The sequence below is a fragment of the Thunnus thynnus genome, chromosome 22, assembly GCF_963924715.1.
Source record: "Thunnus thynnus chromosome 22, fThuThy2.1, whole genome shotgun sequence".
Classification (NCBI taxonomy): domain Eukaryota; kingdom Metazoa; phylum Chordata; class Actinopteri; order Scombriformes; family Scombridae; genus Thunnus; species Thunnus thynnus.
In genome coordinates this window covers 3263711-3289007 of record NC_089538.1, presented here as the reverse complement: position 1 = coordinate 3289007, position 25297 = coordinate 3263711, and the positions used below count along the sequence as shown (strand labels likewise).

Sequence of the window (25297 nt, the reverse complement as noted above, 5' to 3'; positions counted from 1 at the left end):
CTAATCTCTGTGACATGAAGTCCAATTTACAGAGAAAAGTTTAGAGAACCTAACTAACGACCGCTAAACTAGACAGCTATTCCCACTAGAACAATTTTGTTTTGCATGTCCTCAGCGTTGGCCCCGAGTGTGCTAGTTGTTTTCACTCCAGATACCTAATTAAGATGCCAGTTAAGTAGTTGGCAGGAGTTAAAATACAGACATATTATACCACTCATCCCCCTGACTATATCTTCACCGTCTATTTATTCTTCTCCTGCAATCAATAAGGAAAATTACTGATCTGCCGAAGTCATGCAAGAATCCAAAATCTTGTGTGAATGAGTGAAAGACAGCAGGTAAGGAGGGGGTTAGGGGTCCCTGTATGGGCAGCCTCTGCGGGCCTGCACAGTCTCCAGGCTGGAGAGGAGGAGGAGGGGTAGCCAGGGAGGGAAAAAGAGGGATGATTGGAGGGAGAGTGGTGTATGTTTCACTGGAGGCTGGTGAGGTCCCTGGCGTGGGACACAGGGAGCAATTATTATGATCCTGTCTCCGCTTCCCTCACTCACTTTTTAACACTCTTTTTCCCATTCAGTTCCAAAAAAGGACACAGCTAAATCCAAGGAAGGGAGGGTAGGGGGTGAAAACCAAGGAACCCCCTTGGTAGACTCCATCAGTGCATGAGTGTGTATGTCGAAGCTGCAGAGGTCGCTTAGCAGAGCCAGAAGGACTTTCCACCGCCATGGGGTGAGTACGATACTTTAGTGAGGATGGGGGCTGCCGGTTTAGACAAACCGCAACCACATTTATCCGCGAGTTCCCCATCGCTAGGACTAGCAGCGTGTGTGTGTGTTGGTGTGTGAGGGAGAGTGATGGAAGGAAGGAGAGTTTTGTGTTGTTTTAAAGAGGAAGCACTGATACTGGACTGTAATGAATCTGACTGCTCAGACTGTGTGTGTGTTTGAGCAGACCTGTTACTATAACTGGCTACATAATGGAACAATCTGAGTGTAATTCCTTCTGAGGGTAGACTTTTACACTGTGCCGAAAGAAAAGTGGTGCTGGCGTTGAAATAAAAAACACAACTTAAGAGGACTGCTGTCTCAATGCTGCAAGGGGAATTTGAAGTTCAAGTCTCATTTGTGACCTAACTACAGTGGCACGGTTTCATTAAAATACTGCCAGACTGAGCATGTCAACTCTCTCTTTGACAACCCCTCATCTCCTTCCACTTGGCTTTGCCCAGGATGATTTTTCACATGTAGCCGTCGCCCGCCCACACAGACTAACATAAATAAACACATGCCGTCACTTTATAAAAGAAAAAAAAAAAGTCGGCGCACATCCCAGAGTCCTGCACCGAGCAGCACCAGTTCCAATGAGGTCGTGGGACTTGTGGGCTGAATCTGAATCATATCCAGGAATTCAGGGACGGGGCTTGAGCGCCAAAGCCAGGAAATCCTCACCTTTGACCCCCCTTTTTTGAGAGCCGACTATTGTGATTGGCCGAGCCAGCTGAGGCGAGCAGAGACTTTCGCTTGTGGACTGGTCAGTTTTTCTTTTGAACTATGCGTGGGTGTGTGTGTACTCTCTACCTTCTCTCCCCTGCGCTTTCAGTTTACTTTTGCACCTTTTTCAAGCATTTTCTGTCAAATCCAGTCAGATTCTTTCCCTCTTACACTCCGAAGCACACATAAACATGTGGAATTTTCAATACCTCCTTAATGAGCTCAGAATTCTTGACATTTTTCCTCTTATCTTCTAAAGCAGCTCATCAGTTCTGGTGGCTTATCAGTGATGTCAGCCTTGGAGAGGTCAGCATCCCAACTTGTTTGCTACCTGAGCCCGTGGATGAGTTTGTTCTGACTATATAAGGCGTCTGTTTTCTCTCCCTTGGTCTCGCTCCTCGTTCTGCGATCCAGCCTGCTTAACAGTGGAAATATCTCAAGGGGCCTTTTTGCTTTTTTTTCACCACATAGGATCAGAGATGTTTATCTGCAGAGTTCTTTGGAAATGATCGAGGAAGTGGATGGGTGGATGTCGCACGTAGGGCTGGTCTAGCTCTGAGCCTTGATGTGTGCATGCTTGAGGAATTATAGGTTTGGAGGGAAATGAAGCAAAGTGGAAACTGTCTTTGCTGCTAAAACTCTGGAGCGTATTATTAGTATTATTTTTATACCCTAATTAGAACATCAAAAGATCGACAGCTTAGCTGGAATTTTGCTCCATTTATGTTGACTGAAGGCTCTACAATTACCGGCTTACAGTGACAAAACCTCATGTTAGCTCACTGCGCATGGTTCAAAGCTGTACTATGCACAAGGCTGCTCAGTATTTTTTGAATTAAAAACCTAATTTCCAGCAGCAGCAAGCAGCTGTTTTCAGCAAAAAAAATGATAAACCTGCCAAATACTGTTGGCATCAGACTCCTCCAGCTAGACAGGTTTGCTCCCTCTCCATGAATTGTATAAAACATTATTAACATAATACATGAAGAAAATAGTTTAAATTTAATACCTTGGCGAGAAAAAATCAATAATATGATAATTGTTTTGATGAACTGATGATCTATTCAGTTATTTCTGTACCCTAATGCTATAGTTTAAGGTAACAATTACTGAAGTAGTTTAAATGGGTTTTGTTAGTTTGTCTTTTTCTGTTGGTGTGTCAGTTGTTAGCTTGTAATGTCTTGGCTAACGTGATGTTTGCTCTTGTCTTCTGTGTAAAGTAGCTGTGCTAATGCTTCATTCACACAATTTTGGCAGAATTGGAAGAACAGAAAAACTAGCCGCTAGTCTGACTTGAGAGTGACCAGGTAAATAGCCTAAATTAGATATCATTGTGCTTTGCATTTGTGACGATTCATTAGCAAGTGAAAGCAGTTACTAGCAAATCGTGTATAGCGCCTTTTAGCTGAATTGATTGTATTAGTGTTAATATTCTGCTAGCGATATATTCTTCTGTAGTTCTTTTTACCAAGCAGGAGATATTGTAGTTCTTAGAAATGTTTCCAACTCAGACCCTGATGCTTTCTTAAAGACTAGCTAAGACTAGCTGGAGAGGAAAATGGAACATCTAAAGAACCAGATATTTTTCTTGGGAGTTGGTGGAGATCAAAACAGAGTTAAAATAAAGGTGAATATCGGACTTATATTCATCGAGTGGACAGAAACAGAGCGCCAAATGAATGCTAATGTTGCTTCGTGCTGGGCCATAGCCACAACTTTAAGAATAATGAGGTCATGAATCCAAGTGGTAGCAAGTTTTTTGGTCAGTGATAAAGAGTGACTTTTGGCATTTCAAACATTCATCCTTTAAACTCTTATCTGTGTCTGCTGTGACTGAAGCCATGCTATATTTCTAACCTCTGATTTGATATAAACACTCTGAACAGTCATGTCTGTTTATAGAGGGATATATTTGTTCTTTCTCCAGCGGGAGAAAACCCTTTTGGGTGTAACGGTTTGATTAATGGCCCTGCTCTTCGGCTAGATTTGGATTAGGCCTGCAAGCCCCGCTTGGAAGTTATTACTTTATAATGGGAACATGTAAGCAAAGGCCATGTGCTTTTCATCACTCCAGGAACGACAATTGCATAATGAAAAACAAAAGGAAAAAAGAGAAGATCGAAAATGTACATACAGTGTGTGATGTTTGGAGATGAACAAGTGTCGGCATAAGTCTGTGTTTTTGTAGTTTGATTCACATTTCCTCTGTTCTTTCTTTCTCTCTTTCTTTTCTTTTTTTGGTGTGTCTGCAGTCATTTCTTTCGAGGTTACATGAGTCACTTATTCCCTCTGGGGGTGACAGTGATGGAGCCAAGTTCCCATTGTGTTCATCCCGAATTTCCATTTCAGGATGCAAGCTATTCCAAGCCATACTTGGTTAAAAATAAACCTCAAAAAATGAGATGAGATGTAGAAGAGAAACAGTGATCCAGGCAGAGAGGGGAGGGAGTGGAATGAAGCGAACAGATGTGGAAAAGCTGTTCCATGCTTCGTTTAGCTCATCTAGATATCCACTGAATGTGGCAGACTGTGCTAGAGACAAGTCAGAAAGTATCGATTTTCATCCAGGTCTTGAAACTGATGCTCAGGCGAACAAAGATTGAGTTTTCACGCTTCTGTTTGACACCTTAACACCACTGGCGAGTTTTGACATCAGTTCCAGAAACACGTAGATGGGGAAAGCCGAGATGTGTGAAAGTATGACTTACACTGAACAGACTGTGTTCTCTATGGTACCCATCATAAGCTATAATAGCAGGACAGAGCCTGACCAGCTGGCTCATGTGTAGAATCTAGGACACGTTTCCGCTGGAGAGGTGAAGTATCAGCAAGCCGGCGTCTCAGCGTTTATGTGAGCTGGGAAATTGATTCAATAAATCTGTGAATGGGTGAGCATAAACAGAATCAGGTCCGCAGGAAGAAGGTGAATAATTTGAATTATTATAGCCATGACCAAAGCTGTCTCTTGGAGACAAAGATTCACAGTCTTTATTTTTTTAGCTGCAAACTCTGCACACCCTCTGTGTAATATATCACTGATAATAAGAACACTCCAGACATGTGCTCAGAAGTTCAAAAAGATAATACTGGCCTTATATAAGCAACTTCATCTCATGGAATGTTCTTACACTGTCATGTTTATGCCCAGCAGAGATTCAGTGCGCTTCAAACTTTTTGCATATTTGAAAATAAAGAGTTAACCTGCCTCAATGGCTGGACTAAATCATGTTGAATGCATGGTACACCATAGTGGTGTGAAAGTAGTTTTAAAACTACTTCAGTTACATGATAATATTTCACAAAAATGAAAATTAGAACTTTTTCAAGGCAGACATTTTGACTAGCATGTGAAACTAACAACATTAGTATTCATTTGGATTTGTGCCTTTGTTCACCTTATGAATCTAAACCCAATATTCACTTGTCTTTTAGCCCTGTTTTGGTCTCCACCAACTCCTAATAAAAATACCTGGCGATTTAGCTTAAAATCTCCACTATGTACATTAGCTAGTTGCTAACTTTGTCTGCTGTTGCCAGGTGGATAAGCTAGAGTGGGTTTATGAGAACTTGTTTGCTTAAAATAGCTGCCTGGCAGGGCTGGAAATGAGGTTGATGAGAGGGAAACAAAGTAGTTGTCAGCCTTAAAACCAAAATATTGAGCTGAAAGAGGCTAAAAAGCTGTGCAGAGCTGAGGGGAATGACAGAGTTAGTTAATAACTGTCATTAACAGACTCACATTAGGCATCATTTGACCCATTGTTCATATAAAAATATTGATTAGTGCAGCTTAGTGTCCTTAGAAGCCATACTTGTGAGGCATCATACCAGGGTGCTGGAACCCACAAAACTAAATGGGATTCATCCTTTATTAATGGTATTAACCTGTGCTTTTCCTGAAAATTCAAAATGTCTGCGATAAAAACAGTATAATTTCCTTTGCTTTAACAGATTTTTGTTTATATTTATGTCATCAAAAGCCTCTTCTCTGATTTGATTTACTCACTCTTTGTTGATTTGTGGCTTTAGAGAGTTCAAATTAGAGCAAAATAGGTCTTTTAAAAGAAAAAATACATATCAAAAGTCATTTGCTTTATCAATTCAGTGGTGGCAGGGTAGTGGTGGCCTAAAGGTAAGAGAAGCGAGTTTGTGACTGTCAGTTCAATTCCCGGACCAGCAGGATAAATCTGGGTGGGGAAAGTGAAAATGTTGCACCCTCATTACCTCCTATGAGGTGCCCTTGAGCAAGGCCCTTAACTCAAAACTGCTCCAGTGGAGCTGCTCAGTGGCTGGCAGATCAGACTGTGGTTGTACTGAGCAGCCTCCGGGTGTGAATGTGTGTAACTGTGTGAATGTGATCATTGTGTTCCAGCAAAAGGGGGGCTTCCTCTCGGTGAAACTTTGCTGAATAAATAAAGGTTAAAAAAATCTTCCCTGAATCGATCTCTGGCAACAACTATCTGTATATCTACCTCATTTATTTTAGGGTTTTCGGTTGGGCTTCTTTGAGGTTGCTACTGCCAACCTCAAAGAAGCCACTGGGGGGAATCTTGTCTTCATGTACACTTCAAAATGACATGGGGATTACCTGACTTACGGTGAATCATCAGCAAGCAAAAGTTAAAGTTAGAATTTATCCATATTTTAATTTACGTACATCATCAAAGTTTACAGCATCTAGCATACAGCATTTCTGTTCTTGCCCCAACCCTTTATTTTGTGTAGACACATGTGCTAAGTAGGTGGTTCACCGCACTAACAAGACATTACAAACATTGTTGACCAGCCCATCACTCAGGTCCAGCCACACATTAGTCTGTTCATTAACTCTGTAGCAAACCCAGAGTCAGCTGAGTCTCCCAACACTGCTGGTGTCTTTGAGGACAAAATCACAGCAGTGGTTACTTCAGGTTAAACATTCCCACAGTATGGTATATGGTTATGTTACTATAGTGTTGACGCAGTACGTAATGCAGATATACATCTAGTACCATCATCTGTGGCTGTGTGCGCACTGTTCACACCAATTACATGGACATATTCTTGTGAGTCAACAAGACTATCACTCTTGAAGTCAACAGAAACAGGAAAAGCCATGTGATATATAACTTGGATAAAACTGACATGGATGTGTGTTGTTTTCTTCTTTGTGGCGCCTTGTACTTTTGTCTTTACAAATGTGTATTCTGTTTGGTTGCTATGTGTTTTTTAAGGAGGCAGAAGAGGAAATTATTAGTTTGGAGGTACCACAGATCAGCAAGCCAATCAACAACAATGAGCCATGCACAGTTGGCATGGCCACAGACCATAATGTTACTAATTCTGACAGGAACAACCAGCCTATGGGTGTGGAGGCTAGGGTGGTCAATGGGTGTGTATCGCCTCCCATCACAGAGCTGCAATTAAAGTTCATAAACACAATATTTCCCTAACCATAACCCTACTATAGAGAGTGATCATTTTAAATTGCATTGGACATGAATAAAATCGTCATCAAATGTAATCCAGGGTTTAGCAGAATCATCCAATATTAATGTTTTTGTCTGGTAATGGAGTTGGGTACTTACACAATCAACAGAGGAAGAGACGGGTTCAGTGGAGGTCTGCAGCTCATTTTAGAATAGGGTTAATCCTGCCACGCAAACAAGCACAGGATAAATTCAACATCCAACAAAATTTAAAAACTAGAAAAGTGTTTAAGAACCTCATCTGCTACCATATATGTTTTTTTAAAAATCCTTAAATGTTTGGGCATCTGTTTGTTCGATAGGTTTATAGATTTATCAGTCAATATCGATCAGACACCCTCCTGTTTGAGTTTTTACCAGAACATATGAGCAGAACAACAGGTGGTCCTCCTACCATTCTCATAAGAGTTGTTTCTGCAAGCCCACCCTTTCACAGCTGAATGCCACCCGGCTCAGTGTCAGCATCCAGAACAGACCTCCGCGGGCGGTGATGATTATGATGGATGCCAAGGACCCGCTTTTCCCCAACACGTTACTTAACACCTACTGCTGGCTATTCATCAGCAGGCTGCAGCACCAGGGCTAATCCAGTTAGCAGGGCAGGCGTGGAGCACAGGAGCCCACTGAGGGAATAGAGTGCACGGGTGTATTATTTTCATCTAATAAAATGCCACTGAAACGTGGCTGCAGTGATTTATTCTCTTTGTGACCAGTGTGGAACATTTTCATTTTGTGGGTAACATCTTACATCTTTTTTATTTTAAAAGTAGGGTTTTATTTATGAAGTCTGGAGTGTGCCACCAAAATAATGATAATAAATTGAAATAAAATGAAACAACTTTTACAAAGGTAATAAATTTATCAACTTTAAAATAATCTTATGAATTGATCACATAAATATAATAATTATATTTTTTTAAAGCTGCAGAAAAAGGTCAAAGTCACACACCTTTGACATAATATGACCTTGTAGAGTTGATATGGCTAACATGCTAGCAAACATGCCTGTTTACATATCCAGCAGACACGGAGCAACACTAGCATTTATTTGGAGCCGTGTTTCTGTCCACCTGATGAGTGTAAGTCTTGTAATATGTAATATTCACTCTCCGCATAGCTCTGATTTGGTTTCCAGCAACTCCTGAGAAAAATCTGGTTTTAGCTGCTAAATGCTCCACTTAGATCACCAGCTAGTTGCTAACATTGTCTGTCTGTTTTTTGGTGCTGGGCAGGAGGTGTACAGCAGGTTTATCTGCATAAATCACTCTAATGCCAAGACTTTTTGCCTTTTAAAGTGGTGTAGTATGTGAAGATGGTGACTGATGGTAAGGAAAATTAGTCAGGAGATGGTGTGATAGTGTTTTCATGGTTCAACTTCAGTCTGATGCCAAGAGAGACTGAATATATATGTAGGAATTATGATTTAGATTCTTAGCATCATGCCTGTATTAAGAAAAAGATCTGTCCACTACAACTAGAATATAAGCAGACAGATACAGTATATTGGTGTAACTCCCATCCTGATAAGCAATCATAAGTGTTGTCAGAGATGTGTTCTTGTTTTCTTCTTTACAGACTGAAGTTCACTACCTCTCAGAAAGTTTATCTGCTTGTTTAAGCACTTACTAGTAGATAAAATTCATTATTGCCATAGTCCTTCCCTTGACATCTAGGATATCATTAGGAACTGGATGTACAAGCAATGATAGTCCCACAGTTTACACACATTGCACAGAGTGATCAATATTAGTTAATGTTTAATGTACTGTATGACATAGCGATATCCCAGGTATGTGTGCAGATGAGGACTAAATCTGTGTTATTCTATCCCATTATTGTGGTCCTGGTCTGTAATGTTCATTACAACTGCAGTTCCATTTCTTTTTCTCATGAAAACTGAGTAATGTTTGAGTCATTATTATTATTATCTACTAGGATAATTTACACTATTTTTAAGAGGTGGTAATATTTACAGTAATGTACTTTTAGTTAGCGAACATATCGTCTGACTTGTTTAGCAAACATTTTCCAACTTGGCAGCAATTTTCATTCCAACTCTTTTTCAAACACTGTTTGTGTGGTATTAGCTTCGCTATCCAAGTAGACTGGATGAAGGTTAGTTGGCAATCTTTGCACAAAAGGACTACAAAAATTTGTATTCATTTGTAGAAAGCCAAATTTAAAATGGTACTTCTGGGTTCTGTTTCAAAGGTAGAAAACTTAAATTCACAACAGGAATTACAAAACTCCAGCCTCGGAACATAACTTTATACAGCATAATGTTGTGCGGTTTACTGCATATATTTAGATAAGAATGTTTTTTTAAGAAACAAATTAGTAACTTTGTTTATGTAATATCTCTGTTTTTAGCAAGTTTTTAATAAACACCATTTCCCATAAGCCCCAGCTGATTGCGGGTTAAATGTTAGGCCTAAACAGAATAGGCAAGTCCATGGATGAATGGAGAGGTTGCAGTGAGTTCAGAGATATTTTTTAAACAGGAAAGATTACAGCTAAAAAGTTTGAAATATGACATTAGAAGAAGTGTTGGTTGATATCATGGGTACTGACAAAACCAAGTTAAGATGACAGAAGTGTCCGCTCTGTTGCAGTGGTAAATTTTCATGGGAACTGTAGTTTTGTTACAATCAAAGGGTTTTGATTTGTAATAGCAAGTGTGGTAGTGGATGCTAATTATGGATAAATAAGGACATCAATACTGTGTAAATTCAATTAACAAATTTGCACCATAACTACATTTTTGTAGATCATCATGACAGGACATACTACTGTAGTATAAAATGATGATTATAATTATGAACATGAACATTTTTAGAATACACCCTTCATGAAAGTGAGTATCCTTATTATCTATAAACATAATTTCAATAACCCTCTGACAGACATCTTGTTGTCACAATGGATAGGTAGCATGTTGGAGCACAGTACTTCATATACTTCCACATCCTGTGAACATTCATTATATGTGCCAGAGCCCAGATGGGGAAGCTAATATTGACTTTAAAGGAAGCCCAGTGATGCCCTATATATAGATGTAGCATTTAGCACGTTTACATTCCCCCTTATATTCCTGTAGCAGTCCTCAATGAGGACCTCAATGATACTCTATTTCTCACACTGATGAAGATCGGTCATGCTCTACAGCAGTCATCTCACTTCTTACCCTGTTTCCTAGCAACTAATGACCCTCTGATGGTTTTTAATACACCTTGTGCTTGGTGGGGAGGGGGTCAGTGAGGGTTTTTACAAGCATTGATCATTAAAAGTTGATGTGAGGACTGACACACTTTTCTGTGGAGTGGGCGTATGTATAAGAACAGTTGAAGGAAATGCAGCAGGCCTAAGGTAATTTTGGTTCTTACAATTTGGTAATGTGCAGATATGTAATGATGTGGTTTGTATTTTTCCTGGTTCAACTTCGACCCATCATACTTACTGAAATATGGTTGACAGCACTATCAACTGAGCCACTGTGCTACCCATTTGACTGTCAAAACTTAAATATGTAGGTTGTAATTTATGAAAATTAGTTTTATGTATCTCTTCTTCAAATGTGGATTTAGCTGTTCAACATGTTGGACATGTCGCTCAGCATGCAGCATCTTGTATTTCAGTGATGTTTTCTCTTGATATTTAAAAAAAGGTAAGCTAATGTAACATTATAAAGGGCTGTGGACATGGATGTAACTTTTAATGCTACTTTCAGCTGGCTATCTTTGGTGTTTATCCATAGGAATTAGCAGAATTAATGTAGGCTGTCAACTAGTGCTGGAAAGTTTGAGTGTTTGAATTGTCTCAGCACATTCAAGCCCGGGCTTCTAAATGTATCAAGTATTTTGAGTATTTTGAGTTTTCTAGTACTGGGTGTTGTGCACGTCTCAGGCCACTATAATGCAGGATACTAGCCAGCTGTTTGTGTGTTAGGGGTGTGCCTGAATCCAAATACGTTATTCAGCAAAGCACAAATAGTGTTTTTTTTTACAAGCATTTATTTCATACAAATATTTTAAAAATTATTTGTTTTCAGGAAGAAAAAAAAAACACATCAGATCGGTTTCATCACTATCTCAGTTTTTTCTCCTCTGCTCCGTTGTTACGTCTATCAGCAGGTCTCAACGAGGGGAGTCACATCCACCTGCTACATGACACACATTCCTTATTAGGACATCACTCCCAGAGTTGGGGGTGTTCACCAGAGATAAAGCTGCGCTAGTGACACATGCAAAGTGCTCTCAAGGAACTCTCCATAATCTGTTGTTTCCCTTCTCCTTTCCACAAATTTAGGTTGTAAATTACAGTTACAAACTGTCTATGTGTTATGGGTGTATAAATAATTTGTGATGCACTTGATTTTCACTCAGTAGTCAGCGTAGTTGTCTATGATCTGAGAGTCTCGAGTTCGAAAAATATAGACACTTAATTTAATAAACACTTATTTTAACACTTTAATATCCTAAAATTAAAAGTGTAATAAAAACAAAAACTGTATTTTTACAGCTTTTTCCACTTTTATTCAAATACAAATATAAATGATTTTGCTGCCCCAACAAATATAGATACAAATACAAATACTGGGCTCTCTGCACATCCCTAAGTGTGTATCAAGTGGTAGTACAGAGGAAACGGTTACAGTGATCAACCACTTCTATGGATCAAAAAGCTCGGGACAGAAACATTCCTATACAAATGCTGTTTAAATAATTTGCTTATAGTAATCAAGTATAATCAAGTAGTCCGCTTACAGTGTTCATTTTGGGTCTTTTCATACATGAAAACACATGGAAAAAAATACATAAACTATATGAAAACTAAAATCGTACTTGGTGATATATGCACAGTATTAGAATATATTATTAAAAATCTATCAGCACTCTCTGCTCTGCAATTCTTTAAAGCTATTTGATGTGGATTTCTACAACTGATGATGATATGATGATGATGACAATGATCATCAGTAGTGATAAGGATGATGATGATGATGATGATGATAATTTCAGCAGTTAATTAACATGGTTGAGGTGAAAAGGAAAAGGAGCTTTCCATAGTCTGAAAAACTATCTGAAAAACTCAATGATTATCTTGGATTGGGTATGAGATTTCAGATTTTTAATAGAAAGCCTGTGCATTAGCTTTGTTCATCAAATTTGAAAGACAAAGGCATCTATGAGACAGGGAAGGTCATACAGAAGACACTACCGAGTTGCATTAAGGGAACCGTAGGTTCTAGTGTAGCGGCCTCTGCTGCTTCGATTTTGATTAATCCTTTTTCAATCTGTGATGCTAAATCGCTAGAGAGCCCAGTTCCAACCGGTGTCCAACAGAGCATGATAAAAGTCAGATTAACTGTTATGTCTCCATAAATTTCTTACAGTACATGTGATCGCTTGTATCATTTCAGATGATGGTATTTGAAAATGTAATCAGGCTTTATCTCATGCTAAAGGAACACCTTGAGTTTGAACTTTGCCTTGTGGCTGTTGCTGTTTTGGTGACCCAGTGAACTAATTATCTTATCTCCTCAGGTATCTGAAGAATTTACACATTCCTCCTTGAACATATGTTGTTTAGCATTAATCAGGTCTGGCTAGAGGTGTGTTTGTGTTGTCTGTGGAGGTGTAAGCATGTGTTACTGCTAGAAGAATAAAAATTACGTATGTGTGAGGTAACATAATTTGCACATTGTGTTTGCAGAGACATAAAAGCAGATCACAACCACATGCATATGAAAACCTTTGCCTACTGGCACTTATAAGTAATACAATTAAGTTTCAACTATGGGGAAATCAAGCTAATGAATATTTTCTACAATTCAGGGAATCAAAGATACTTGTCTGGAATTAAATACAGCTGCTAAAACCTGTATTATGAAAAGATTTCATTTAAACATATGTTTGCAGGCAGGACCTGAGATTTATTAGACAGGTTTAGAAGTAGCTGCGTGGAACAACAAGCTGTTATCATTTATTTCCCATCAACACCTTCCCTCATGTTGGAAAATTCTAAGAAGGTAGCAGTTTTTGAGAATATTGAGTAGTCATACCAAGATTAGGTTGCTACATGTCTATGAAAGCATCCAATAAAAGAATAATTGGATCCCTTGATGTCTGTCTGCCCTTCCATATGTAAAGCAAACAGCATCAGTGATAAACCAAAAGTTCACGTTGTATTACTGCAACACCCAGTGGGTTCTTGTCAGTCCCTACACAAGAGGTTCAGCCAAAATGCCTCAAATGTAGATGACCAGAATAACATGTACTGACCTGTGTATGGTGTGTAAGTGGTGCATCACTTGACGTGCTGCATGTATCTGCATTCTGCCATAGTGTCTTTTTAAATGGAGTTATCGTTATAACAAAGGTTCAGGAACAAGACCACGCTCCTCTCTCTCACTAATTCAATCATCCGTGCATACCTATATAAGCGTGTCAAACCCCTTTCTCTCCCGTTCGTCTCAGTTCTCACACGACATACGACACGCTTGCATCACAAACTCTTACCTCCCGCCCATGCTCCGCGATCCACGTTCCTCGGCAACATACCGCCTACGACTAGATCCAGCAGTACCAACATGATATCTCCTTTACCACCACATCCACATGGAACCCTTCTCCTCCAGACATCGCACTTCTGATCAGCTGGGATCTGGACGCTCCACACGCATCCACGCCATGGCCCACTCGGACGCGGCTCTTATCCAAGCGATTAACATCTTCAACCGGATGTTTGGAGCTCTCAAGGAGACAGTCGTCCCACTCTCACGAAACGATGATAAAGACAAAGTTTCCAACTCTATGCAGACTCTACTTCCATCAACTCTCTCAGCAGCTCAAATCCCGCCGCTCTTCCGGGTTCATTGTCCGCCGCCGGGCCGACGCACACCGATGACATCACAACAGCGCCTACTACAACAGAACCCAGACTTCTTCAGCCCCGGCTGAAGGCCAGGCTGAACTCCAGATACAAATCCCGTTTCGCTGAACCGACAACAAAGCCAGGTTCTTCCTGCTCCTCTCTGCCTCCACCTCCACCACCACTCCGGACGGCCGCTCACTTCCAGGTTCCCGTACGCTGCATGTCGATGATGTCACGACGCAGCCAACTGCTTCAGCCCTCTCGCAGGGCCAGGTCGTATCTTCCCCTGTGGCTGCTGCCTCCTGTCTGATCTGTCTCGTGTTTTTTCGTCTTTTCTCTCATCCCTGTGTCTGCAGGCTGCAGAATCAATCCCCGCTCATACATCGTCCCTTCATCCCTCACCCCTCATCCCTTCATCCCTTGCCCCTCGACCCTCATCCCTTCATCCCTCACTCCTCAACCCTCATCCCTTCATCCCTTCCTCAATCCATCCTTTATGAATCATCCTGGCTCTCTTCCGTTGATATTATTTGTTTACAGCACCCCTTTTCGCTTCCACAGCTGCTATAGGTCCCTTGACTCACCTGCTTCTTTTCATTCATTCATCCTTTATTTACATCTCGAGGTATCATTGAGGGCATGCCCTCATTTTCAGTGACATTGACTGACTATCAACTGCTTTGCCACAGTGAACAATTTTCATTGCAATCGCTTCATATCGATTCATTGCTTCAGGGAGCCTTGTTTTCCTCATCATTAGTTGGTACGTAAGGAAGCCACAGAGCTCCCTCCTTTCTAACCCCCTCCGTTTTGTATTTGTTTTTGTCTCATCCCTGTGTCCGCAGGCTGCACAATCAACCCCTGCACATACATCCCCTCTTCATGGCATCCTTTCCTCTTCCCTTCCTTCAGCTGCAGCTACCTCAGTACTTTCAGCTACACCCACCCCCACAGCTCTTTTCTTCTCTTTCCTCCCATAGCCACTACTGGTCCTGCTGTTACCTCAGCCACAGTTGCACCAAGCCTCGGTGCTCCCTCTACTGTCCCTGTCCCCCCCCTGGCCACCATGCCATCCGCTTTCCCACCCTTAACTACCACATCTTATACCAAACGTTCGCCCCTCACTTCAGACTTCCTGGCCCACTACCAAACTCTCCACACAGGCAACCTGTCTGCCCACATGGACAGAGTCAGTCCACATTCCTAACCGTACTCTGGCCAATTCTTCCGCACTGGAGCTGCTTCAACCGCTTCCAAATAAGAAATCCCAGACCACCTGTTAAAATTAAATAAATAAATTCTCGACCGCTAGTCTTCCCAAGATTCCATACCTACCTCAGCGACATTCAAAGAGCCCGTTCTCACTCAGTCCAATAAAGTTAACTTTGGGGGATGACGAAGCAGAAAGCTCATCAAGACATGTCCCTTATCCTGAGTCTCGACCCCCGGGTTCCTAGACGCTCCAGCCTCTTTGTGATTCCATTTGGTCCCCAGTCATCCCCATTCCATCGACCCCCTTCATCCCTCTCCTCGACCCACATCCAGCCCACCATACACTATCCTCATCTAATCCTGAACCCTCTCGACAATCCAAATAAAACTACTTTTTATACCGTTCAAATGGCGTGGTCCTTGTCAGTGAACTACTACTGGGGTGCACCATTGTCCAAAATTTTCAAATCCTACACACAGAGAATTCAAAGCTAGACTATGTATATTTTCAAATTCTCTTAAAAATGACAAGTTAAAAATGACAAATTTACAGCCAGTAAGAACACCTTTGCTAATATCAATACGTGTACTGTACGATCAGAGGTTTTACTCCTACATCCTTAAATGGTTATGACTAGTAGCTCATGTGGCTAATGTTGCTGTACATACTGCTGTATGGCTGGCGTTACTGATTCAGTTTGCTGACTTTCTGATTCTTAACTTTTGCTACACTACACTTTAACATTCACCAGTATCCTGTAACTGCCACTTAGCAGCATACTTCAGCATAATTACATTTATTCACATTCATTCATTACATTTCACAATAGTTTTACAAATGTATGTGTTTTGGACATTTACTAATTTGGCCATTTGCTATTGTTTTGCTAAATTTTTTTATATTCAGTTGATATTTTTATCTGATTTTGTAACTGATTGGGTTTGCAATTTTCTGTAATCTTGCTGTCATAAATAACAACAATATAGCTCTCTTGAATCTTGAAGAATACTGCAGGGTTTTTTGGAAGAGGGCTTTTTGATGAATTTACTTGTTTACTGGTATGAGAACAAGGATACCATAACATATTGTTCATAAGGTCCATATCACTTCATAATATGGTGTTTCAGTAGGATGCTAACTGTATTAGTGGTAAGAAAATAAGGCTGCAAAGTCTTTTTAATTCTACACATTTAAGCTTTAAGTTGTTTTCAACATAAATTAAGTTCACCAGCAAGTCATCTATCAAAAATATGATTCTCTAACTATGGTGTCTCCATTCTGACTTAAAGCCAGGTAACTATACCTGTACTATGCCTTTCTAACATGACTCATGTACTGTAATTATTGACCAGGGAGCATGTGGTTAAGCAGTTTGTACTGATCAGGCCTGTGTAAGTGCATCATGGGACACGGTGTGTGTGCGCAGTATGCGTGTGTGTGTATGTGTGAGTAGTAACCAAACACCATCTGAGCACAACCCTGAGGCATCACACAACCACTCACATAAACACACACCTACACTCACACATGCACACGGACAGCTTTAATGAGTGTGTTTCCATTCAACAAGATTTTTTCCCCCCCTTGTGTTTCCACAAGGCAATTTTTCCATGTACATGCACACACGCAAATACACCTGAAATAGACAGGTAAGGAAAAAGTGCGTTCAAAATAATTCATCAACTGAAACTTTTTCTTTATGTAATAATATCATACATATTTATTTTGCGTGTTGTTATTGTTCTCACGTTTTTAAAGAGTAGAACTGTGTTTTTCAGTTTTTCGGGTTGTCTGTACCCATCTGTCTTTTCCCTGCAGAGGATTAGTTCTGATGTGGGACAGCCAGCTTCTCTTGAGCCATAAGCCAAGTAGCTTTCACCGCTCTGTGTGATTTAAATTTTTTGTGATGACTCAGGTTTGGTCTCAGACTGTGCTGAGGCCTGAGATGAATCAACATTTCTTTTCAGGTCAGTTTAAAGATCATTAGATGAATTTTATGCTTTTCTTAGACAGCTGATAGTAGAGAGATGAGAGGAGAGAGAGTTGAGGAACAAAGTTCCTTGGCTTATGGCCTAAACCCCTAGGCCACAATGGCACCACAGTATGTTTATTGGCTGGACTCGCCATGGACCAGCCCTATAACCACGGTTGTCTGTGAGTGAGTGAGTGAGTGATGAACTTACACTGTTGGTCAGCCGGCTGTGTTTGAGTTTCCCCATTGGTCGTTACTCTTTCAAAATGAATCGGCGCAAGATGATGGAAGTGGAAGACAGCAACACAACACAGACTGTCTGTTTCCTGCTCCAAGCTCTGATGCTCTCAGCTGCGGTATTAAATGCAGTGAAGTCAAATTCCCATTTAAACAGATGCATAACAGCATCTCTGCGTCTCCTCTGCCGTCCAGTGTGACCGACTCTCCGGCTGACAGCACTCCAGCTGATTTGGACACTCCGCTGTGCATTTGCATTTTATAACTGAACTAATACCAGGAAGCAAGCTTTTTATGCTCTGCAGGTCTACTTCATTTGACTGTAACTGCGGTAACTGGGCAGAGATAAGCCTCCTGAATTTGCACCCAAAAGGCTGTCGGAACTTTCATTTAAAATTTCCACCACAGCCTCCATGATCATCAACCGGGAAAGAGGCAGAAAAAAGGCACATGGAGGCATGAGGGAGAGCACAGAGCACCCAAATAACCATCACTCTGACAAAACACTCAATGAAGAGTAAAGAATGAGATACATCCGCAGAGTGAAACAGATGAAAGAGCAGGGGGAGTTAACAGATAATTAGAATCGTATTAATTATCTTTCAAATTAAACATCCCAAGATATGAGTGGAAAGTATTGTTCTTGCAACTGCATTACTTTTTTTTGACTCAAATGTAGCTTAACCATGTCATGTGATATGCTACTTCAGTACATTTTACCAGCAAATATTACTGGGACCACTACAGATGAACATTTAATATCCAGGAATTCAGATTATAGACAAAACCACTGACTGTCCCTGTAAGAAACTGGCCACAATTTCACACATTGCCCATACACAGTTCAGCCATATACTAGGTTTTGATCTAGTCTTGTTGTTAATTTTCTTCTCTTTGACATGTCTGTAAATCTAACATAAATTATAGTTAAAGCCACTATGTGCAGCAATTTTATGTATAATGGAATCTTTCAAATCATCAAATCAAAATTGAACAATCCTGTTGAAAAGTGTTGCAGTTTATGCGTCTGTCAGCCCATTTGTCTCAGTGTCTTTTTTTATACTACGACTAGGAGGGCAGCAGTCAGAAATGCTAAAATTATACACATAGTGGCTTTAATGATAGTTGCTGCAATGGATATTCTACGAGCTGATGACAGATGTTATGCCTCTTATACTGTCTTGGGAAACTTTTCTCCTTCACGAGAAATAATGGAATTTATTCATAAATTTACTATGTATAGTATTTGAAAATAACATCCATCAGGTGGTTTTATCTAAATACCTAACAAAATGTATATTATCAGAATGATTAAAAGGATGCTATAATGACACAAATGAGCTACAGCCTTTATTCACCACTGTGTTGAGGTTTGATATCATTTTATTGAATGCAAATTCAGTGTTAAATTCAGTCTTTTTGAACCCCTTAAGGAGACTAATTAGGTTTAGGTTTCTACAGTTGTAAGTAACTAAAATTATCAATAATTTAAAGTTCAAAGATGTATAATTACCTTTTGTTATCTGAGCACGTTGAAACACTGCAATTTTGAGTTGAGAGTTGATATATGAAATGTTGACTAAATGTATCTGACACATGAAATGAAATGTGGAGGAAGTATTACACTTTTTACAATTGGTAACATGCCTTTATCTTCTCCTCTTCACACAGTCAGCACAACTGCAATCAATATGGACTAAACTGCGGATCACTTTTCATTGCTTTGTCACAAAATGCATTCACACATGTTTATATACTACTGTAAAAAACTGTTTAAAGGTAGACATTTACATTCAAAACCAAACAAAAGTACTACATAATTTACTATATTATTGGAAATTGCATCGGAATTCACTACTTTCGGCTACATTTACATCTAAAGTAAAAATAGAAAAGATTAGCCAAAGCTGATTGCCATTTTAGCTTAGCATCTACCCAGGTGACCATCAGATGATCAGCTGTCCCTCTTGGATTGTGTGAAGAGTTTTTAAAAAGTGAATTCAGTATAGAGAAATGTGTTCAACCAATTGTAAAAAAAAAAAAAAAGTAAATAATAAATTGATGAGATTAAAATGATGATATGATAGGCATGAGAAGAAATGAAATTATGTAACAAGATCATCTAAATAATTTCTCTAGACATGAGTCACCACTGTCACTGTCCACATCTTTGATTTGATCAGTTTCTTTTACTCCACAAATGATCTTTGGTGCTGAGTACAGACGGCTTTTTGATTTTAGCCATTATGGAATTAACGTTGATTAACTAGAGATGATATAATTAAAAAGGTTTCATGAGAGATAGCATTGATCAGCATCAGAGTTTAGTGAGTCCAGAGATTGTATTTACTGGGAACCCAGTTTGGAAACCAGCCCTGAAAATAAGTGCTGTACACCATAACAATTGCCACTTACATGCCCCTCATTTTTAAGATTATCATACCTGCCAGTTTATTCATTTAAAAGTCAGTCGTTAGGCTATATTTTGGGCCAACATCTCTCAGTTACTGTGTTTCTAAGGGCTCCAGCCATAGCATACCACCTCCAGTACATGCTCACTCTAATAACCACAGCTGCCAAGATGAATCATGGGTCTCCACTCCTTCCTTCATTTTCTCCCACAACAACACACCACTGTGTTACATTAATCCTCAGAAAACAAACCATCATACAACTATGCTCCTGCTACATTAGGGTGGGAATTTTTTGACATCTCCTCTTGGCAATTACCTAACAAAATACAAAGTTCAGAATGAGGTCAGACAAACAATGCAGTAAAATACAAGGGGAAATCTATACATATTACCTTGCAGACTGATAGATGCATTCCAGATGGGAACATCTACTGTAAGGCTATCTTTGCTAAGTTATGGGGGCCATTATGACTATGGAAACTGCCATAAATCTGGACAGTAATTGAGATCAGGACAAGAATCTTTCATGCAAGATAAATGAACGGGAAACTGAAAGCATTCCCAGGCGTGAAGCAAAAAGCCAAAGTCCTCTGGGAGACAAACGATAGGAAAGAGGGCATTGTTGCTTCACATATTTGTGGTACCGTACAAACACAGATACGTATGTATGATTTGTGGTTCAAAGTTTATACAGTACACTTAATAAATCCAGGAATCCAAAAAGAACATATCAGGTTTTTGGTTAAAAAAAAAAAAAAGCCTTTCATCAGTTCAGTTTCAATAGTTCAAGCCAACTAAGATTGAGCTCAAATAAACAAAAGTGCACAAACACATTTATTTGATTAAAAAGGTTTAAGGCTAAAAGGCAGGTACACAAGAGTAAATACTGGTCAAATCCAGCTGCATCAGCCATGCTGACCTCTCCAAGGCTCCACTCGAGATGACCAACATGTTTGTTCTCTCTTACACTCCTGGAACACATGGACCCTTTTACCTGATTTCAAAGTAATGAAAAGTGCTGTATGTTCCCCGAGCTGGGATCTCACATCATTACTATTTAAAGTTTTCAAGGTGACGCAAACTTTCTTTCCAGCTGGAACACTGAATTTATTCTTTTTTCATTGCCTTGTCTGATTTTCCAGAAAGGACGCTGGCAATGTACTGTTTCATACACAATGTGTTTGAAACCAAGCTTTGAGTTTTCCTTACACGGTCTTGCTTTTCTCGTTAGTTTTTGAAAGTTCTTTGGTAACACATTCCCCTTCTGAGACGCTTGCAATATGAACAGGGGAGATGCAGCTGAGATAGCAAATCTCGTCTCATCAAGAACCCTGTGACTCTGAGCTCATCTGCATAACACTCATCAAGAAGCTAAGAGGCCATGCAAATGGATGATAATGGTTCAGCCGGGTGGCTGTCATCATGCACCATTTATGCTCTGTGGGGGCGGAGAGGCTATCAATTATGGCATCACTCAAAAACTGTGATGACTGAGAAAAGGATGCAAAAGTCTCAGCTAAGATACTTTGTGGCTGTTCTGAAAGTTAGTCTCTATCTGGCCTATACACATCCTACGCATTCAAATCTTCATTGAAGCCATACAATGTTCATAATGATGGAGTACTGAAACCACAGACACCATGTATTTTATGCCTGCTGCACCAATCCATGAAATAGACATATTGTATATGTCTTGTGCAGCACTAAATATACAATTCCCCAAAAGTCATCCTGACAGATTTGGTATCTTTGGAAGCTTCGAAATTTAGTCCCGAAATTTACTTGCACCGCAAAAGCAGGTCAGTGAGGATAAAGGTTAAAATTCTGTAATATAGTTAAATTAACTGTAATATATAAATCATGTACCTTATGTAGGGGTCCTTACTTGTGTCTCTCAACATCTGAATAAATGGAGGTTATGTCACATTAAGGGGCCCAATCCAGTCTTTGTTTAGCCCATGTTTTTTATCTCAGGTAATCATCTTTTTTTACATTTCATACAGGTATTGCCTTTTATGTAAATGTATTTAAAAATTTCAAGGACAGTTGTGTCATCCACTTCTCCACTGATTACCTATTTACAATACAAGTACCCTTGCTAGCAAGGCTATCGAAAAAGTAGCCCATCGATGCCTTTGTCTTAGAGTTTTATTTGTCCCTTACTGAAGTTTTTAAGACCTAACCCTACTGAACCTGACTGATATGGCCAAATTTGTGATCTGAATCCAACCCAAAATCTGAAGCTATATTTTTACTTAATTTCATCCATTACTGAATGTTTACCAGGCTAATGCAAGTCATTGGCCACACTCTTTTATTGCTCTTTCCGATGGGTGTTGCAGATCTACTTGAAGCAAAAAGAAAGACAGACTTTTTTTTTCTTTTAAATGAGTTACATTTGAAAACAACCAAACCCAAACTAGACAAAGGCGTAGAGCTTTACAAAACAAGATGGGTCAGGTAGCTGTACAGGGGCAGCAATGCCTTACTTAGTAACACATTAAATATTGTGATTACTTTTTTCAATAGCAAGCAGTGGCGTGTTGTCCATTAAGGGCACCTCCACTCCTGCAATTCCAATTGTGAAATACATATTTTAATGAAAAATCTTTTCTGTTATTGTTGTGTTGTGTGTGTGTATAAATTTCAGTCATACTTTTCTCCACCTGACGGCAGTATGGCTAAGTAGCTAACCAATGATAAGCCTAAATAATTACTTGTTACTAGTTTTGTTCAGGTTGTGTGGACCCTGCAACTTCATTGTAAGGATGGGACTTCTGAAATATTAGCTAAACTAGCTGTCAGTAAATTGCTTGATGACAATAGGCTGGCTGTCCATTTAACTACAATGTATTGAACCCTACTAACTCTAAACAAAACCCAGGTGATTTCTGAATGTAGGTTTGCCAAAGGCTAGCCAGCTAGGGGTGTAGTGGTACGTGTATTCGTCCTGAACTGTTCAGCACAGATTGTTTGGTTCGGTATGTGACTTTCCTTGGTTCGGAATGCTCTGTGACCCAAACAACTACTGTCAAAATAGTTTAGTAATTCCACTTACTACGATGTGGAGAACAATAATTCTAGAGCATGAGTTCCACCCAGAACGTTTTGGCAAAGCACCACTTAGCTGTAGTATGCTCATGGATGTATGCTAGCTGGCTTAGCCAAGGTAGCCTGGTTAAGCTGGTTACCCTGTTGTGTCGCTGCCATCAGAATGACAAACGAAAGACCCATAACACTGACTAAATTATTACTGACCATTAATAAACATGCTCCGATATCTCTGTAGTGAAGCGATATCACATTTCCCCATCTCCCCATCTCCGACCCTCTGTGACTGTTGGTGCTGGGAGAAGCCATTTAGAACAATGATAAAAACATTTGATTTCTGATGTGGTCAGACAGCACGTCCAGAATCAGTTCTGAGAGAGAAAGATGTAGTTAAAAAGTATGAAAGCAAAAGTAGTGGTTTGGTCCCTCTGACTGATATATTATTATATATGACATCATTAGATTATTAATACTGAAGCATCAGTGTGTAAGCAGCATGTTACAGTTGTAGCTGCTGGAGGTGGAGCTAGTTTGAACTACTTTATACACAGTTAGACCATAAATCAGAATAAAACAGCTGTCAGCAGGTGCCATGACTCCTTGCAAGAAACAGAAAGGTTGTTTTCCTTTTCCACTGCAGCCAAGCTAAACAGTTTCAGTAATAGTTTCCACTGCAACAACTAAACAGTTTCAGTACTAGTTTCCATTGCGGCACAACTAAACAGTTTCAGTACTAGTTTCCACTGTGACACAACTAAACTATTTCAGTAATAGTTATGACCAACGAGCCAATGTTGGATGTTTACATTTTTCAAAATAAAAGACCAAAATGTTATTTTCTACCTTTCTTTTTTTTTTCCTGCTGTACCCAAATCGTACCGAGCTGTGAATTTTATGTACCGTTACAACCCTATAGCCAGCTAACAAGAAAAATCCACTCTGGGCTGAAGTACCTCTCCACACCTCTAGGCCCTGTGTCAAAGTAACACATCCCAGACCAGTGTGTTCACTGACACAGAGACGAAACTGATATGAACCCTTCAATCCATGAATGAATGAAAGAATGTTTTATTTTCATGTCTGGTGATTTACATGACCCATCCCTCATGAAGTTATTCAGATGCATTAACTAACAACAAAACAAACATTCCAGCATGTTAACCCACCGTTACCTAACAACACAGTACATAAATGTCATCCAAATATAAACATAAAGATCATCCAAACATAAGCATATACTAAATCCTCTCACATATAACGCTCTAGGAGTTATCCCACGATGAATATCTAGACAGATAGATAGATAGATAGATAGATAGATAGATAGATAGACACAGCCACAATACACAAATTCTAACAAAACAAAATACATTTGCAACCACTTGTGCCAAACACTGTATATTTGATCCAGTTCATAAACCAAAACTCTGCAGTCCATATAGAATAAAGTCTGAGGACTTTATCTATCATATGTTACTTTTCTTCTCCTATCCCATGCTTTATAAAGTTATTCAGAAAATGCAAAAACATTTTTTGCATTATTTACATTATTTTCGAAACCATTTTCTTCAAGTCCACCCCCTTCTAGTCAATCAAATCATTCAGATGTCCATCAACCTCCGACAGACAAATCCCAATAAAATATTTCACTGGTGTTCAGACATTCTCCCGTTCCCTCCACTCAACCCACCACCTCCAAATGAGGAAATTTGTCAACTTATATATACGTTATCTCAACTGCGCCACTGGTCTGGATGATAATTACTACGGCTGCCAGATGGCATCTTCACTCAAATGTACCTATATGTCATTTTTGGACAAATGACATTACGACCTGTTGTGTGGTTTTTCTTGGGAGGACAGTCTCCTTCAATCTAACTCCTGGTAAGACAGCAAACAAGCTGCCTAGTTCCTAGTTTTATATTCCTATACATGTTTAATACAGAAGATATGATATGTGAGTGAGCTGAGTAACAGAACTTTATGACATTTTTCAAGTAACTAACTAACTAACCCAATCTCCCATGTTACTGGGGGTTTGAAGCCTATCCCAGCATGCACTGGACCAACGGCAGGGCAGGCTTTTGAGCCAATGCTATTCCTAAATTTCTTCAATTAATTTCTATTCTAATTGTAGTAACACTGATGAACATGCACATTTCCATAAAGTTATTTCTGAATTTATTCACACTGTTCACCTCATAGTAAAGTGATTTATATTTCAGCAGAAACAGATTGATGTTTTCTTTTAGCCGGTCAGGAAATTGCATTTTTGTCAGGGATTGGGAGCATCAGTGCTGACCCTTAAATTCATACTCTGCATTCAAACTCTCCCAGGCTGCAGTGTGTGTATAAAATAAACCAAGAAAGTGTTTGCTGGGACAGTAAATTGCTGCAGTTCAAGTTAGCATTGGTGCAAATAACTAAATGGTACTTCCACCTCAGAATGGAGGTTTAAGGCTTAAAGACAGATTATGTCAGCTTGTTCAACTGCTGTCGCTTTGCTTATATGCTACTGAAGACATTCCAGCGATTTCTCAGAAAACACATTTTCATTTGAGCTGGCAGAACAGCTCTGTCGCCCT

At 39.7% G+C, this 25297-nt stretch overlaps 1 protein-coding gene across 2 annotated transcripts in view; it reads left to right on the top strand.

Moving 5' to 3' along the window:
- Positions 1 to 466: 466 nt before the first annotated feature.
- Positions 467 to 25297, top strand: part of pde5ab (phosphodiesterase 5A, cGMP-specific, b) — a 95006-nt gene continuing 70175 nt past the window's right edge. The window contains exon 1 of one of the 2 annotated variants that reach the window (XM_067579083.1): positions 467 to 726. In XM_067579083.1, the coding sequence (XP_067435184.1) occupies positions 722 to 726 (5 nt within the window). In that variant the 5' untranslated portion in view covers positions 467 to 721. Of the gene's footprint in view, positions 727 to 1312; positions 1528 to 25297 lie in introns of those variants that run through there. The other variant, XM_067579084.1, reaches the window with a different exon arrangement.